The sequence below is a fragment of the Coregonus clupeaformis genome, chromosome 26 (genome assembly GCF_020615455.1).
Source record: "Coregonus clupeaformis isolate EN_2021a chromosome 26, ASM2061545v1, whole genome shotgun sequence".
NCBI classification, from domain to species: Eukaryota; Metazoa; Chordata; class Actinopteri; order Salmoniformes; family Salmonidae; genus Coregonus; species Coregonus clupeaformis.
Window position 1 is genome coordinate 40,702,180 of NC_059217.1, and position 18,944 is coordinate 40,721,123.

Below are 18,944 nucleotides of genomic sequence, written 5' to 3' on the forward strand. Positions count from 1 at the left end.
TACTGTGAGCAACAACAACACTATAGTCTTCAAAGGGAGCCAAGACACCATCTGTGGCCTTCCACTGAGGATGTGAGTCTGAGGACTTCCACTAAGGATGTGAGAGTTGCTGTGAGTAGTAACTGACTGGGGAGCATCCCATCAAAGAGGAGACCTCATGCCATGGTGCGCGCTAGTAGCATTTCAATCAGTGACATCACTCACTCTGAGACCTTGAAGTAGTTGTTTCCCTTGCTCTGCAAGGACTGCGGCTTTTGTGGAGCGATAGGTAACGATGCTTCGAAGGTGACTGTTGTCGATGTGTGCAGAGGGTCCCTGGTTCAAGCCCAGGTTGGGGCGAGGAGAGGGACGGAAGCAATCCTGTTCCACCTCCTCCCTCCCCCCTCCCCTCCCCTCCCCTCCCTCTACCACTAACTTTCTCTATCTCTCCCTCTCTCTCTCTCTCCCTCCCTCCCTCTCTATATCTGCTTTGGGACTCCCACCCCATTAGTAATAACTTCTCCCAGGGACAAAAGAAAACCAGTCTGTCTCATTGTGTCTGTCTGTGGCCCCTGACCTCTGTGGTGCCTGCCTAGTGCCTACCTCTGGGCCACAGTAAGGTCTTCCGTTGACTATCTCCGGTGATGCGTAGAGTGGGCTGCCACAGAAAGTCTGCAGCAGTTTGTCCTTGTGGTAGAGGTTGGACAGCCCAAAGTCAGCAATCTGGTGGGAGACAGAGACACATAGTGGTTTGGTAAAACATCATAACAAATGTCATTAAAAGTCTTATGGCACTGACAAGGTTACAGACTCTAAAAAATTAAGTTGTCTAGTAGTGCCTGCATATCTAAACACTACTCAAAGTTACAGACTGTTACACAATTACAGATTATGTTACAAGGTTACAATGTATGGACAATAGTCTGTAGAGTTGAATATAAATGACTCTTTCTTACCTTAATGTTACAGTTTTCATCCAGTAGCACATTTTCCAGTTTCAAATCCCTGTGCACCACCCCATTCTGTAAAAGACAAACAGTCCATCCGTTGGCTATAGAAGAAAAATCACCAGACCGATTGCCGTGCTGTACAACTCCAGTGTTGTTCTCAGGGGATATAGTCAGAGTGGGCCAATTGGTCTAGCACAGTTTAATTGCCCTGCCTGGCCCTCTATCATCTGTGTGTTGACATCTGCAGTGATTTTCCCTCTAACTCACATGTCACATAAACAAGAGCCTGTAATGATGGACCAGGATAAATTATGTTCTCACAAAAAAAAGTAACTATGAAGTTTAGTGGCCCTTTCAAGGCAGGCATTAACATGTGGTACACACACTGGGACAGGAAACACAAGCAGCCATTTCAGATCTGGAAGTGATGGGGTGACTTCACTACAGCTGTAACCGCCAGGCCTACACTGTACTGTGCGTCTCCAATTGGTTAGGATGTGACAGGGAACACTTGTTCACATGCTTCTAAATGGAGTGGATGAGGTGGGTCTAATCAGCACTCTCACAGTACACCTGCTTCCTGTGTCAGTCAACCACACTATATCACCCCACCACCCTACACCATGCTACTCCACCCCTCAGTGCGGTTGCCCCTAGAGACTCATCCCTACGAGCTGGCTGTGTGTCTGGAGCTCTCCCTTATGCTGGGGAGACTAAAATGTTAATGTAAATGAGATGACATCATCCCATTCCAGCTGTAGAGATGATGACTAGGGGGGAGCCCACCCAAACATCCCCCCTCCCTGGGGGACCATGGTTTAATGAGGGAAGGGAGGAGGGAGAGGAGAGGGGTGGGCTAGGATCCATGCTATGGGGGGAGAGGAGGGTGGGGTGTCCTGGGGGAGCTATGAGGGGATCCAGGGATATGGAGACATGACAACAGATGAGGATAGAGGGAGCCAGAGCTGGGACTGTGTGCACGATGGACAACACTGGTTTGTGTTAAATCTGTACTCCCTTACAGTCCTCCTTAACACCAAGAGGCCACTAAAAGGATAGCTCATACTGCAGATGTATTCGCTATGTGAGGAATATATACGGTTATAGTCATAAGGTTATGATATTTCGCCCTGCATCTGATTAGCAGAAATGTGTGGGTGTGTGCGTGCACGTATGCACGTTTCTCTGGATAATTTTACCTTGTGACAGTGGTGCACGGCAGAGACTATCTGTCTGAAGAAGTGTCGCGTCTCTCTCTCGCTCAGGCGCCGGCGCTCGCTGATATAGTCATACAGCTCACCCTTACTGGCGTACTCCATCACGATCACGATCTTGTCCTTGTTCTCAAACACTGGAGGAGAATGGACACACAGTTATTATGGACAAACAGTTAGCAACCATCTTTTTCATAGCAGAGGTTTCATCATAAAACATTCAGGAGGAGAAACAACTAACTTCATCGTTTCAGTGGACAGTATTATGTTGAATAAATGAGAAGAGTACCCCTCCCAGTTTCAGAGCCAACTGGCTGTATTCACACTCCAGAGCACGTTGCATCTCTCTGCACTGCTTCTACAATTACATTACATCACCAATCCCACCTCATGTGTCTGGCTTGAGTCTTAACAACACAACTGGGAGGGAGGGAGGGAGGGAGGGAGGGGGTGTTTTAGTAACCAGCCAAACCCCTTGGTGAGGAGAAGGCGAAGAGAGAGAGAGCAAGAGAGAAATGAGAAGAGAAGAGAAGAGAAGAGAAGAGAAGAGAAGAGAAGAGAAGAGAAGGGAAGAGAAGAGAAGAGAAGAGAAGAGAAGAGAATGGTTAACAGAAGGTCCATAGTGTCATCCTGACCTGGACAGTAAATCAACATCTCTTCATGTCACTAACTTTCACCAGTCTCTCCCACATTCCAAGCCATCACACAAAGCCCCATTCAACCTGGGGCCCGATTCTGACTTAGGAAATGTACGCCTTTCTTACGCACGCCTTTCCTACGCACTTCTCAGTAGTTGGTTTTCACACTTACCTTATGCAGATAGGGTTTTCAGTACATTTATCTAAACCCATCCCTTTAAATTTGGTGTACCTTTCATTTTAATTTTCTCGACTGACTTACTACAGTTCCGAATATTAGGGATCAATTAAAGAAAGCCATGTAGGCCTAAATACACGCATATTCATCTCCTTTTAAACACACATTGGTAGATAAAAAAATACTCTGATCTTGTAGATTATTTAGGGTTAGGAAAGTATTTATGATGAATGAAAACAAAACCAAAAAGGTTTGGAGAGCCTTTACACTCTAAATATATTGGTGAATCAAAAATGGTGGTTTGATTCATCTTGAAAGTTGCCATATTCAATTGTTCCATCCATGAAATATTGGAAGGTGAGAAAAGTGCACAATAGGGGTTGAACAGTAGTCCTATAAATCTACCCTATTAATCCTCACTAATCATGGAACTGTGATGACAACGGTCCAGCCGTTGTAAACCGTGAACTGTGAACCGTGCGCCAGGCTCCAGGTAAGCTGCTACCTATGGTCTACGTTCCATAATGATTCAAATAGGCTACATGTCCCAAATTATTGCACAACTTCTAATACGTTAGCCTAATATGATCCACTATTACTAGCGATCTACAGGAACAACCACACAAACGTGACAGAGGAAAGAAAGTTAAACTACTATGTAATGCAATTATACAAAATGTAATGAAACTAACACTAAAGTGACAGTTAGAAATGTATGTGGGTATAACTGACGGTGGCTACCAATAGTGGCTAATATTTAACATGATACAAATTGTAAAACATACAGTGAAATGTCCGGGCATATAATTAAAACATTCTAGAAATCATCTATCAACATTGCAGGTTTGGCGCTATACTGTCATTTGCGTATGGCTACAGATCCTATAGCTTGGGTCATCAAATTTCATCCTTGCAAGTTATAAGGCCAGCATTTCATAAACTTCACAGTGGAAAAGGTGATATGTTGATATGCTTCAGTTTGCTGCCATATGACTGGTTTTACATTTGTCTCCATCGATCATAAGGTAAAATAATTAAAACAATTGTCATTTATATTTACAATCCCCAAATCCAAACGTCTTACTCATTTAGCTCTTATTAACTTGTAAATTACAGTGTATGGATAATGTTGTTATTTATATCGGAAAAAGTTAAGCAGATGTTGTTCCACTTGGAACCGACAGGTTGCTCGACCTTATTCATTCTTTCATCGTGCGTAAAGATGGTGGAATTACGAGTGAATTAAGTCGAGGTTAGAATACGGTGTATCTGTAGACACACCTCTGCCACAACTTCCTTTCTGTGAATAGCTGGCTGAAACATACATTACTTCATGCATAAGTTCAAGGTCAGAACACGCATAGAGAGAAAAGTACATAAAAATGGAATTAAGTTCCATTTAAGTGTGCATAACTCGGGTCTGAATCGGCCCCCTGGAGAAGAGATAGGAACGCCCTACAGACTAGACACAGGACAACCTGTCCTGTACTGTTCCACTATCTATCTAGCCTCCAATGTATCATTTCGCCTACTGCCAGGGCATGTTGCCGTGCCAACAGCAGTGCATCATATGGGGGATGAGAACTGTTAGTCAGGCGGAGAGAGAGGGGATGATGACACAACCATCGGCCATGTTCTTCTTATTGTCAATGTATTTTCCCACACTACAGGGACTCCAGGGGTGAAGGCCTAGTCAACGCTCTGCACCCATGAGCGAGCACCTTCACAGGCCCACCCATCCCCTCTCCTCTCCTCCCACCCTCCCCTCCCTTTCAGAGAATAATCCTGTGGTAAAAACATGTTGATGCTGATTGATGGTAACCCTCCCTGATTGTGACTGCTCCGCCGGGCAGGGCAGGCAACACGGGAACCGGGCCAACCGACCTGGGGGTCGGTTCTGATTGGCCGACGGAGACGTGACCCGGGACGACCCTTCCGGCGATCCATGGTGGGGGTCCGTTTGAGAGCCCAGCGTGGGCACTCGTTACCTCTGACCCCTGCCCCTCGTGCCACCCTCCCCCATGATTCACTGGGGTAATTACCTGGCTTAAATAATGGCGTGCCCTCTCCGTCCATCACTCACTCAGTCTTTGTTCAACAGGCCAGCAGGCCTCAGATCACACTAATTAGCACCCATTGTCCCAATGCTCTGCTCTGCTCTCCGCTGGGTCCACTAGGCCTCTGAGCTGCTAACATGGGGGTGGGTTGCTAATCACTGCCTTAGCAGAGTTAGATAGAGGACAATGAAGTTACTAAGAAATGTAGCTTTTATATAAAAAATTATAATTATTATATTTTAACATAAAAGCTTTAAAAAATGGTAACTGCAGCCCTGATAGTGTGTTAATGTCTGAAGTGAGGTCTTTAACATAAACATTTAGGAGCCATTTATGCCTTTCCTACGCACTTCTCAGTATTTGGTATTCAGACTTACATGATTCAGTTGCATAACGCGCTCTGCAGGTGTGGCTACCTTGCACGCTCTGAATGAATTGCGTTCAACTGCTGAAACCCCTCCCACTTGCTGGCCAACAGATTTTCTTGTGGAGTTTTCATTCAATAGGGTTTTCAGTCCATTTATCTTAAGACATCCCTTTAAATACGGTGTACCTTTTAGTTTGAATTTTGTCAACAGTCTCGATAGAATATATCGAGAGAACGGGTTCAGAATATTAGAGATCAATGAAAGAAAGCCATCTAAATATATGCATATTTGTCTCAGTTTCAGCACCAATTGGTAGATAAAAAAATACTCTGATCTTGTAGATTATTTAGGTTTAGGAAAGTATTGTAATGACCCAGCTGGGTCATAAAGTAAAAGAGAGACGGGCACCAGGTGTACAGGCAGAACACAGGTTTATTCCTAAATGGGCTATTGTTCAGGCCACAACCCACGCCGCTAAACCTCGAACATACACAAATAGAACATGTCAAATCAAGGGTCCCGAACCGAAGAGAGAGATATGAGACCGTAACCCCTATTTAATCATTCCCAAAATCCCGCGGGATTACCCATCATACCCCCAACCTTTCCATCTGTCCCGGCATATTTAACCCCTGCTAGTACCCATGAGAACGATAACACATCCATGAACACAGAACACAATACAGGGTCGTTACATAGCCCCCTCCTTTCTAAACCCTAGCCCCTAGGGTTACAAAACAAAATCCTTAAAACGACCCGGAGGTCGCATCAGTCTCTTGTGCCTCCCCTTGACTCCCACTGGTGGACCCCCAGAACACTCATCTGCCCCAATGTCATTTCCAGCACCCCGAAGAGGCAGCCCCCGTCCCAGGCTCAGCTTGCATTAGAGTCTCCTCGCTAGACTGTCCCCGTGTGCTCACATCAGAGTCCTCACTTCCATTCCCTACCGTTTTCCTCCCTCTGTAGGGGCGCCAATCGGTCCCGGTGGACCACCACCTTCCTGCCCCGTGGGGAACCTCCACCCGGTACGTCACCTCCCCCACTCTCTCTATCACCAGGCACGGCCCCACCCAGGCACTGTCTAACTTTGGGCACCGCCCCTTCTTGCGCGTGGGGTTGTGAAGCCACACTCGTTCTCCCGCTCCAAAGTGCCTCCCCCTAGCGCGTGAGTCATAGTGGCGCTTTTGGCGCATTCCTGCGTTCTCGAGTTGCTCTCTTGCGAAGGTGTGAGCCGCTTCTAACCGGTTCTGCAGTCGACGAACATAGTTCGGGCCAGGCAAAACCCCGTCGTCGTTATCAGGAGGGTGGCCAAACGTCAGTTCGGCTGGGGTGCGCAACTCACGACCTAACATTAGTAGCGCTGGGGAGCACGCAGTCGATTCCTGAACAGCCGACCTACATGCCATGAGAATAAACGGTAAGTGGGTGTCCCAATCTCTCTGGTGTTTTGAGGTAACGATAGCCAGCTGTTGTGCTAATGTTCTGTTAAATCTTTCCACCAGCCCATCACTCTGGGGATGAAGCGGAGTAGTGCGCGTCTTCTCCGCGCCTAACCGTCTACACAACTCTGAGAACACCCGTGACTCAAAGTTTCTCCCCTGGTCGCTGTGTATAGACTGTGGCACCCCGAACCGACTGATTATTCCCCCTACCAATGCATCAGCTACTGTTTCTGCCTCCTGGTCTGGGAGAGCGTAAGCCTCTGGCCACTTGGTGAAGTAGTCCATAGCAGTTAGAATCCACCTGTTACCGCTGTCTGTGATTGGAAACGGTCCAACTATGTCTACCCCCAGTCTCTCCATGGGCTCCCCTACTGGGAATTGTTGTAGGAGGGCGTGTGACTGACCTGGAGGTCCTTTCTTAGCAGCACACTCATCGCACTGCCTGCAAAAGTCCTCCACATCCCTCCTGTGCCTGGCCCAATAGAAGCCTTTACGTACGCGCTTTAACGTTTTGGAGACCCCAAAATGCCCTGCGCCTACTCCCCCGTGAAGCTGCTGTAACACGCTCCCTTGCAGCCTTTTGGGAACCACTACCTGCCACGTCATTTCTCCAGTAGCTGGCTTTTTCCACCCCCTCTGGAGCACTCCCTCAGCCACTCTAAGGACTGAGAATTTAGCCCAGAGTCCTTTGGTGACTGGTGATAGAGGGGCTACTTCCCCCCATGGCGGTCGTCTTCTCTCTTCCACCCACCCCAGCACAGGACGCAGCTCTGCGTCCTCCTCCTGGCGACGCCTCCACTCCCCGACGTCCACAGCCTCAAGCTCCCGGCACTCTGTCACCCTCAGCTGACTCACCGTGGCGGTGACTCCCTCCTCCATGCACAGTTCCCTCTCTCGCTCCACCCGTTTGGCGCAGTACCCACAGCCGTCCTCAGCACACGGGCGGCGGGACAAGGCGTCTGCATTGCTGTGGCGAAGGCCGGCCCTGTGCTCCACCTGGAAGTCGTAGGGTTGCAGCTCCTCCAACCAGCGGGCGATCTGACCCTCTGGCTCCTTGAAGGAGAGAAGCCATTGCAGGGCGGAGTGATCCGTCCGCACCACAAACGGCAGGCCCCCCAGGTAGTACTTGAAATGGCGTACTGCTGCCACGACAGCCAAAAGCTCCCTCCTTGTCACGCAGTAGCGTTTTTCAGCCTTATCAAAAGTTCTGCTGTAATAAGCTACTACGTGCTCCCCGTCAGAACCACGCTGAGCCAGCACGGCCCCCAAGCCCTCATTGCTTGCATCGGTGTCCAGAATAAACGGACGGTTTGGGTCTGGTGAGGACAGGACAGGGGCCTCCACCAGGGCACGTTTGAGGGCCTCAAACGCCCGCTGGTGCTCTTCGGTCCACTGAAAGACAGTGTCCTTCTTGAGAAGGTGGTTCAAAGGAGCTGCTATCCCCGCAAACCCTTTCACAAACCTACGATAGTAGGATGCCAGACCCAGGAAGCTCTTAACCTCTTTTTTTTCCTTTGGAATTGGCCACCCCCCTCACAGCCTCCACTTTGTCTGGCAACGTGCTGATACCCTCACCACCCAGCTGATGACCCAGGAACGCCAACTCCCTTTGCATGAAATGGCACTTTTCCGGGTGTAATTTTAGCCCCGCCCCGAGATCCTCTCCAGCACTCGCCTAAGTGCCCCCAGTGCCCCCTCAAACGACGTGCCGTGTACCAATATGTCGTCTAGGTACACGACACACTGCGTCTCTCGGAACCCCCGCCAGCACTCTGTCCATGAGCCTCTCAAAGGTGGCAGGAGCATTACAAAGCCCGAAGCACAGCACCTTGAACTGCCAATGGCCCCTATCCGTGGAGAAGGCCGTTTTTCACGTGCCCCAGGCGAGAGGGGCACCTGCCAGTAGCCACTGCGCAGATCAAGGGAAGAGAACCACGAGGACCCTCTGACGTGGTCTAGCGACTCATCGATCCTCGGTATGGGGTAAGAGTCTTTAATGGTGACAGAATTTAGGCCCCTGTAGTCCGCACAAAACCTAAGTTTACCCCCTTTCTTAGGCACCATGACGACCGGCGCGGACCACGGGCTGTCTGATGGCTCAATGAAATCGGCCCGCAACATGTCAGCAATAGCTGTGGCTGCTGCTTCCCTCTTGGCAAGGGGAATGCGACGGGGCCGAATTTTAATGGGTTGGTTGTCCCCAGTGTCGATGTCGTGCTGAACCAGGTGCGTTTGCCCTACCTCATCTTCCCCCCAAGCGAAGCTATCTTTAAAGTCAAACAGCAGCTGCTTTAATTGTCTCTGTTGTCCCTCGTCCAGACCTTGACAGTTTTTCAGCCACACTGCCTCAACGGGCGTCGATAACTTCCTCCTTCCCCCGTCTGGCTGATGGGGTGAAGGAGCCAGTGTGTTTTGGGCTACTGGGATGCCTGTGCTTGCACCATTATGGGGAGTGAAGGTCGTTGCCGCCGGAGACAGCTGCTGGGATGGAACAACGACCAAGGGAGCAGCCGGGACGACCAGTGGAGTTTCGGCAAGCTTGGAGGAAGACGGAGGGACAGCCCTGCCCCCTGCTGGCCCTCCCGTAGGCGACATTCCCACTGTGGGCCCCCGACAGCCTCAAAGTGCCCGAAGCTAAGTCCAACTGAGCCCCACAGCTTTTCAAAAAGTCCATTCCTAGTATACAGGGGTCCTGTACCGCTGCTACCCACACCGGACACCCCACAGTTCTCCCCCCACAGTCACAGACACCCGACACTTCCCTAACATGGGGGCTAGCTCCCCCGTGACAGTCCGTAGCTGGACAAAGGTCGGCTCCACCCGCACCCCCAACAGGTAGTATGTCTGGTCTCACCAGGGTTACTGTAGAGCCCGTGTCGACCAGGGCCAAACATTCCACCCCCTCTACCTTGACGATGACATTGCAGAAGTCCCCAATGGTGGTACGTCCCACCACAACTACCGGACTAGGAAACACGGTGGCCGCTACACCCTGGGGAAGCAGGTCCCCACCCTCTTGCCTGCACTGCTGGGTACATCTTCTGCTTACTGTGGGTTCGGGGCGAAGGAATGGGCCCGCGCTGCCCCCTGCGCGAGAACCCGCTGTCGTTTCCCTGTTGACTGGAGAATCTGCCACACTCCGCTGAATGTGGCCAGTCTGGCCACAACCCCAGCAGACAATGGAAGTTGAGCTGACACTGCGATGTTGTCTGGAGCCCTTCTCAATGACAAGCGAAGCGGTCTTGACTAACCCTCCCAACTCGTCGACCCACTCTGGTTTGGTGACCCCCAGCACCCCGGCCGCCGCTGCTCTCACCTCTGGTTGACTGGCAACTTCCACTCTCACTCCCTCACCCCAGATCAGCTCCCTCTTCCTGGCTATCTCCACTGCAGCCCGCAGAGATGCTGGGTCCGACATCTGCACATGCTTACCCAGTTCGGTGGAGGAGAGCGCTCTAATGAAACTGTCCCGTGCCAGCTCGTCTTGCACCCCAATCGACATATTTGCATAAGCCCGCCTGGTCAGGCTCAGAATATCACTTGCCAACGCCTTTAATGATTCCCCCTGAAGTCTCTTTTTTGTTATTCAGTTCAATCCGCAGCATGTTGGGCTGTGCATCGCTGCCGAAACGGCCCCCAATGCCTCCACTAGCGCACCGTAGTCGCCCCTCTCGTCCGGGGCTAGCGTTAGCAGGCATTCCGACGCCTCCTCTGACAGGCTCAGGGCAAGCTGTAACCCTTTCGTCTCGTCAGACCACCTCCCGGCTCTAGCCAACAACTCGAATTGAGTGAAAAAAAACTTCCCATTTACCTTGTCCATTGAACTTTGGAAGTTTAGCCGCTACCGTGGCTAATGGCAATAGGGCGCTGCCATCTCTGTTTACATAAGGAGGTCCAGCCATCTCCGCACGCGGTGACGTCGATATCTCCGTCGCCGTGACGTCTGTTCTGGTCGAGCGGTTTGAAGGAAAACCCGCCCGTTCTGCCATCTTGCTGACTGACAATTTAACTCCCGCCATGTGGCTCTCCAGCTCTTCTACAGCCGTCCTCGCCTGACCCTCCCGACCGGGTACACCCGAGCCCCCAACGGCCACTTTGTCCGACTCTTCCTTAACTTTCCGCCTCGCCCGATCATCCTGACCGTAGATGCGAGTCACGCTAAAGCTAACCACGGCCTATACTGAAACAGCTAACTCGCCTAATCTCGATCTATCCCGTCGTTCGAAAGCACTTCTGACACCAATGTAATGACCCAGCTGGGTCATAAAGTAAAAGAGAGACGGGCACCAGGTGTACAGGCAGAACACAGGTTTATTCCTAAATGGGCTATTGTTCAGGCCACAACCCACGCCGCTAAACCTCGAACATACACAAATAGAACATGTCAAATCAAGGGTCCCGAACCGAAGAGAGAGATATGAGACCGTAACCCCTATTTAATCATTCCCAAAATCCCGCGGGATTACCCATCATACCCCCCAACCTTTCCATCTGTCCCGGCATATTTAACCCCTGCTAGTACCCATGAGAACGATAACACATCCATGAACACAGAACACAATACAGGGTCGTTACAGTATTTATTAATTGGTTTGGGGTGCGTTTACGCACAAAAGAAAGAAAACGGTGGTTTGATTCATCCTGAAAATTGCCACATTCAGTTCTTCAACCCATGGTAATGTTGGAAGATTAGTATGCATAGAATTATAATAGAGAGAATAGTGTAGAATAGTAGGCTATACCCTCGTCTATTGCCTGCACTAACCATGAAACTGTGTGATGAAACGGTCAAGTATTGCGCCATGCGTCGGGTTCAAACTATTACGGCTTGGTCTGCGCTCCATAACGATTTAATTAGCCTATGTAGCACATAGGAACGTGTGAAGCTTACTCCTCAGCCTGAAGTGTCGCCACTTGCGCCAGCGAATAGCTAGCTTTTCGGGTGGCGTCGACTGGTAAGACGCTTCAGGAGGGCGGTCACGCGTGTTAGCAAGGCAGAGGTCCCGAGTTTGTGCCAGGTGTGGGCCGAATAAGGAGGAAGTGGTACTCGCTAAGCAAGCAGCGTGACGTCCTTTACACCTACGTCTTTCTAAAAATATTATCACCTGTTACTAATGATCCTCAGTAACAACCACACAGCCGTGACAGTGTTTACACAGGAAGCAAATGAAGGTAAACAAAACAATATAATTAAATGGAAAGATAATTTAGGCTATACCAACTATAGGGAACTAACGGTAAATTGGCAGTTGAATATAAGTTGTTATTAGGCTTACTGACCTTCTATAGAGATAGTGGCTAATATTTAACATGGTATAAATAGGAAACAGAGAATGTCGGGGTAGCCTATAATTAAGACATTTGAGAGTGCCCATCGCTGCAAGTTAAAAGGCCATACATAAACGTTACTGTGGGAAAGTTGATATGCTTCAGTTTGATGCCATATACCTAGTTTCACATTTGTCTCCAGAGATAAGGTCAAATAGATATAAACAAGTGTCATTTATATTTACAATTCCCTTATCCAAATGGATTACTCATTTACCTACCTCTTATCATGTTGTAAATTACTGTGCATGGAGAATAGTGTTATTTATATGGGAAAATATTAAGTAGATGCTTTTCCCACTTGGAACCGGTAGGTTATCATGCTTAAGTTCAAGGTCAGATAGAGAGAAAAGTGCATAAAAAGGAAATTACGTTCCATTTATGAGCGCTTAAGTCGGGTCAGAATTCCCCCATTAGTGTTTTGGCTTATATTTTACATGGAGGGTTATGTACAGTACTCATAATGCAGTGCTTTTTTGATTCAAACCAGAAAATGAGTGGGAGGAGGGGTACCCCCTTTAAAATCTATCCCTTCTCAAAGTCCTGTCTTCTCTAAACCAGAGGGAGGTCCTTGTCCTTGTCATGCCAGGCTTGTTTGACTGCCTTTAAGTCTGCTGGGGGACAATAGCATTACCCAAAACACTACACAAATAGATGACGTGAATACCATTTAAACTGAATGGACCGAATTGACTTTCAGCAAGACCTCTCTGGAAAATTTTCCTTTAAAATCAAGTTATGAGGTTATGAATTATGCTGGAAGTGACAAGCGAATGTGCTTTAAATGCTCGCAGGCCTGCTGATGGGATGCAGAATGGATGCAGAGCAGGAAAATCAATCTCAACTCTGCACATCTGGTTCAGCTTTGTTTCACACAAGCAGTTATCTGTTGACACGGGTGTTGCCGGATACACATATGGGTCTATACATTTGCAACACTTTTCTGGGAAGGGGCCAGCCCTCAACAGTAACCACTGGTTAAAGAGAAACACCAGAAACCAAGCAACCTCTCCAAAAAAACGACTGGCAATGGTTGGGAGGGAGCAGCACCCCAACTCCTTATAGGCTAGTTTATAGGAGGGAGCAGCAACCCAACTCCTTATAGGCTAGTTTATAGGAGGGAGCAGCACTCTAACTTCTTATAGGCTAGTTTATAGGAGGGAGCAGCACCCTAACTCCTTATAGGCTAGTTTATAGGAGTGTTCTCCTAATCAGCCTCTCAGACACATACAAACTAAGTTGAACCATAGCAACCACAACACTCACTGAAGACCGGCAAGTTCCCATGACAAATAGCACTGTTTGTCGGGTCAATAAAGATTGGCAGACTGAACCCAATCAAAGCAGTGTCATAGTCAGCCTGTTTGGGCAGTGTTGTTAGACCAACAGTTCTGACATGGTAGATATAAAACATATATTTTATGATGTGGGATATAAAAACAGACACTAGATCTGACTTACCGCATCTATGTGCTTTAGGTTCAACTGCCCTTTGAGATGGAGGTTCATTTGTGGGTCAAACGTGTGATGGAAATTGTAAGGTAATGTAATCTGCATCAACATTCTCTGTAACTCACACTTCCCCTCTCAAACTGAGGTGTGGGGTCAAACCAAAAGAGCAGATATGCAACAAACAATATGAGTGAAGCCTTTGTCTTTTAGAGGGTTGTCTAGTGCAGGGGTTCCCAAACCTTTTCACTCAGGACCCCCTTCCAACATTGAGGAAGATATTGCGCCCCCACTGCTTGCGCACGCCACGTCTATTTCTATGGGAACAAGCACTGTTCATGACACAAACTGTTCACACCCCTCTTGTTGGCAGAGATTTTCTTGCAATTCTATACATTTTGCCATGTCTAATTCATGTGATATTTGAGTGACTCAAATATTACAACAAAATCTATGGGTTAAAAAACCTAGCTAAAAAACGTTAGCTGACATGGGCTAGTTGATCTGGACATTTCTGACAAGTTATAAATAGCTCTCTAAGGTATGCAATGACTAACATGACAAGAGGAACTGATGATGCACTACCCAATTTCGAAATTGCACCTTCAGCATTCTACTATTACAACTTTCAGGAGTAAGTTGAAAGCCGGACTGAGTTCCTAAAATATTATTATTATTATTATTATTATTGGGGCCCCACAGTTTGGGAATTATTGGTCTAGATATTCTGTATGTGGAGGTGGCTTTAGCGTGAGCTTAGGTCCTCTCCTCCCTGTCCATATCTTTGGAGTCTGGCTCAGGGTTAGTGGGGTGGGGTTAGCCTCCTCTCTCTATACCCTCCCTCTCCCCCTTTCCTCCCTGTCCATATCTGTGGAGTCAGACTCGGGGTTAGCCTCCTCTCTCCCCCTCTCCTCCCTGTCCATATCTGTGGAGTCAGACTTGGGGTTAGCCTCCTCTCTCTCCCTCTCTCCCTGTCCATATCTGTGGAGTCAGAGTTGGGGTTAGCCTCCTCTCTCCCCCTCTCCTCCCTGTGCATATCTGTGGAGTCAGACTTGGGGTTAGCCCCCTCTCTCCCCCTCTCCTCCCTGTCCATATCTGTGGAGTCAGACTTGGGGTTAGCCTCCTCTCTCTCCCTCTCTCCCTGTCCATATCTGTGGAGTCAGACTTGGGGTTAGCCTCCTCTCTCCCCCTCTCCTCTCTGTGCATATCTGTGGAGTTAGACTTGGGGTTAGCCCCCTCTCTCCCCCTCTCCTCCCTGTCCATATCTGTGGAGTCAGACTTGGGGTTAGCCTCCTCTCTCTCCCTCTCTCCCTGTGCATATCTGTGGAGTTAGACTTGGGGTTAGCCCCCTCTCTCCCCCTCTCCTCCCTCTCCTCCCTGTCCATATCTGTGGAGTCAGACTTGGGGTTAGCCTCCTCTCTCTCCCTCTCTCCCTGTCCATATCTGTGGAGTCAGACTTGGGGTCAGCCTCCTCTCTCTCCCTCTCTCCTTGTCCATATCTGTGGAGTCAGACTTGGGGTTAGCCTCCTCTCTCTCCCTCTCTCCCTCTCTCCCTGTCCATATCTGTGGAGTCAGACTCAGGGTTAGCGGGGTGGGGTTAGTCTCCTCTCTCTCTCCTTATACTGCCTCAGTCTCAGTCTGGCTCCCAGCTGGAGATCTCTCTAAGTACCAGCAGATGTCTGGCCCTGAGTTCAAGACCAGGGAAGACATAAGAAGAAACCTCTCAGATGTGGGAGAGAGAGGCTAACCTCACGGACACCCGTCTGACACATACACACACACACACACACACGTGAACGTGCACACACATACACTCTTTGAAAGACATCCAGAAACGCACACATGCAGCCACACACACACACACACACACACACACACACAATGGATCTACTCACTGACTGGGATCAGACAGAGAAGAAAATATGAATAACATCCCAAAGCCGACGTCCAGATCTTATTATGACATCTGCTTGTCATAACATGACAGTCCTACAGCGGGACGAGGCAGAACTGGGGGAGGGAAGAGAGTGAAATGGTGTGTGTGTGTGTGTGTGTGTGTGTGTGTGTGTGTGTGTGTGTGTGTGTGTGTGTGTGTGTGTGTGTGTGTGTGTGTGTGTGTGTGTGTGTGTGTGTGTGTGTATGTGTGTGTGTGGACAGAGACCCACCTTCATAAATAGAGATGATGTGGGGGTGTTTTAGGGATGACATGATCTCTATCTCCCTGCGGATGTGAACCATATCCTGCTCATCCTTGATCTTCTCCTTCCGGATGGACTTGATAGCCACCTGAGGACAGAGAGGACAGACAGGTGTTCTGGTCAGTTCAAGTGGACTAATAATCAGATGGATACAAGTATACAAAAATGGCTAGTGGGGCAGCTCAATCAAAATCAGCAATACCTCCAAACTGATTGTGATGATGAACCAACTCAGGTCAAAACGTGAGTCAACAAACCCACACAGCAAATCACAGACAACTCTTCACAGTGATCGCACATCAGCAAACACATTTGGACAGCCAGAGAATGAAGAAAACTCTGTTGACCATTGCAAAATGTCTTACATAACATAATCTAAATGAATACTCTCTGAACCTCCTCAACCACATAACCCCCCTCCCCAGAGCCCTATAGTGACCAGCCCACTGTGACCTCTGACCTCTGCTCTCCCACTTATCCAGTCCACACAGACAGGAAGGGGTCAATTGACTGAGAGACACAGACTCAGACATCACAGTCATCACAGGCTCTTGCTGTGTAATTTACCGTCTCTTTAGAGGAGAAAATGAAGGTGCTCTCTGAGGAAAAACAACTTGGCACGTGGTGCAGTAATGGAGGACTCCTTTGTACTGTGTTCACCCTAGTATTAACAGACAGCTTGGTCTCTCAAGTCTATGATGTGTGTGTGTGTGTGTGTGTGTGTGTGTGTGTGTGTGTGTGTGTGTGGAACGGGGCAGGGGCAACTCCCCCTAACCTGACCCCAGTCTAATGGATATATCAGGTAGCACATCAAGAAGAATAGGGGATTTCTGTGCTGCGGGTTTCCATGGCAACTGCAACTGGTGGAGGTGTGTGTGTCCCAGCAGGGGAAGTGGATTGATGAGCTGAACCTTCTAAACTAGCCCGTGACGACACTACTAATGTTGATTTATACCATCCCTCTCACAAACACTCACACACGTCGTACAGTGTGTAGGCCTACACCCACATCAGAGACCTAAGGTCTTGTCACTAGACCACTAATACTATTATTATAATAATATAATATAAACTCCACTAGGGCTGACCCCATTTAGTCAACTGGTCAAATTTATGACACGTCTTGATTGACGCCTATCTGAGTGGACTAATCCATTGCGGAGGCCGCGGGGATGGCACACCAGTATCACCAGTACTACATTTACCCTTAATTACCATCATTTATCATCTACAATGTTTGTTTCGTTACTGTAATTTATTTTAATACATTCAATATATTTTTATTACAGTCTTTTACAGTTCTCATTGTTGAAGTGGACATGTTGTTTGCAGAGAGCACAACCTAGGCTATACTTGTGAGAAACACGTTTTGGTTTATTTAATTCCATTTACGAGTTGTCAATGTATTAATTGTGTTTTGTTTGGAGCGCTCCTGATTTGGCATAGAAGTAGGCCTAGGCTACCTGGCCTGCGCGCAAATGTAGGCTTATAAATGTGCCCATTTGGGGATCTGATAGTATTTCTAATTGTCTTAACTCAACACCACTAATGAGCGGTGGAGCTTCTCAAATAACATTTTCTTCACCTCAAACAGTAAGTAAACAAAGTCTGTTTTTACATCCATTGAGAATGACAATAGTTCCTTAATGTAGGCTATTTGAAAAATCTTTACAGATCTCTACCTTTTGATAACCACGGCGTGAAAGGGGTAAAAAATGTCATGCTCTGATCCGGTGGAAACATCATAAAATAGGTCTACCTGATTACTTCTTATCCCTTGTGCAAATAGCCTACAGCTGTGTCTGTCTGTGCTCACTGGCATAGGAAAATCTGAGGGTCCAGAATATTTTATACAATGTTGCAAGGTTGTTAGAGAAAGCTTCAGGCTGGACCAAGTTGATAGCTCAATCAATGTTTCAAGTTCCTTGCAGACAGGCCATGCGTAGCCATTGTGATTTATTTTCATGAGGATATTTTCTACCTGCAGGCTGCAATGTTTTTATTTGTTGGCTTTTATGTAGGCTATTTTTACATAGTTGGCAATGGCAATATAAGTTACTTTTAGATTTGTACAATTTTCATTTAGATTGAGATAAATTGGCACTACAAATGGAAAAGGTTGCTGACTCCTGGTGTAGCCTATTATAGGCAACTTCGGGAGCGTAATGGCAGAATCTGCCAAAGCCAGCAGCAGCAGGAGGCGGAGCTTCAGGAACAGGTTTCTTTCTTCTGGTTAGGCTCTCTTCAGTCATTTGTGTGTCTTAATTATTTAATCACAGTGTGCTCAAAGCATCAGACAAGCTCAGTAGCCTACACATAGTTGATTTTATTAAAACAATTAGGGTGCGTCTATATATGGATAAATACACATTTTAAACATTTAAAAAGATCTTGGTGGACTCTTGGGGACAGCCCTAGATTCCACTAATACTAAACATTCAGGTTTGAGCCCCATTGACTATTTTTACTACTGTATACCTGTACTGTATATTCATTTAGGCCTAGACTGCCTCTGTTAGCTAGGGAGGAAAAAAGCTTTCCTTACTAAGAGAAAGGTCCATTACAGTGAAGGTCAGTTCTACTCCAGGGCCAGGCAGGAGTAGAAACCACATACAGTCACTGTTCCAAGCTAATTACGGTGTACCTTAATCAAAATAACCAAGACCGGAAAAACTCCTCATCCAGACCATGACTTGATTACATAGAATAAAAAAAGATATAAATATAAACAAGTAAAGGCCCCGTTTTGTTTTCACATGCTGAGTGGTAGTCTTTAGTCTGTTAATTATTCGCTGGTCTTGATTGTACCTCCATTGTTTTGTGTTTTCCATTACCTCATGGGGTCATCAACAGCAATAGTACTGTATTCACGTCATGCCCATACACAAAAATGTATGCACGCATGACTGTAAGTCGCTTTGGATAAAAGTGTCTGCTAAATGGCGTATTATTATTATTTTATGCCAAATCCTAAACTAGTAGGACTGTAAGCCCACAGTCTGTCTCTATGTGAAGCAGCACACCGTCTGCACTGCAGGTCAATTTTTTTCACATTTGCTTTTTTAATTTAAAAGTAAGAGGGTGTGGTTTCAGTTCCTATAAAAATGCATGACAGGAGGAGGTAATCTACCTGGAGATGGTAC

At 47.7% G+C, this 18,944-nt stretch overlaps 1 protein-coding gene across 1 annotated transcript in view; it reads right to left on the reverse strand.

Moving 5' to 3' along the window:
- The window catches only part of LOC121540377 (NUAK family SNF1-like kinase 1), a 39,089-nt gene that overhangs the window by 14,673 nt on the left and 5,472 nt on the right, over positions 1-18,944 (reverse strand). Inside the window, exons 2-5 of the mRNA XM_045207863.1 lie at positions 15,769-15,889; positions 2,129-2,280; positions 936-1,001; positions 583-702 (exon numbers count right to left, since the gene is read on the reverse strand). Coding sequence (XP_045063798.1) covers positions 583-702; positions 936-1,001; positions 2,129-2,280; positions 15,769-15,889 — 459 coding nt within the window. The remainder of the gene's footprint in view (positions 1-582; positions 703-935; positions 1,002-2,128; positions 2,281-15,768; positions 15,890-18,944) is intronic.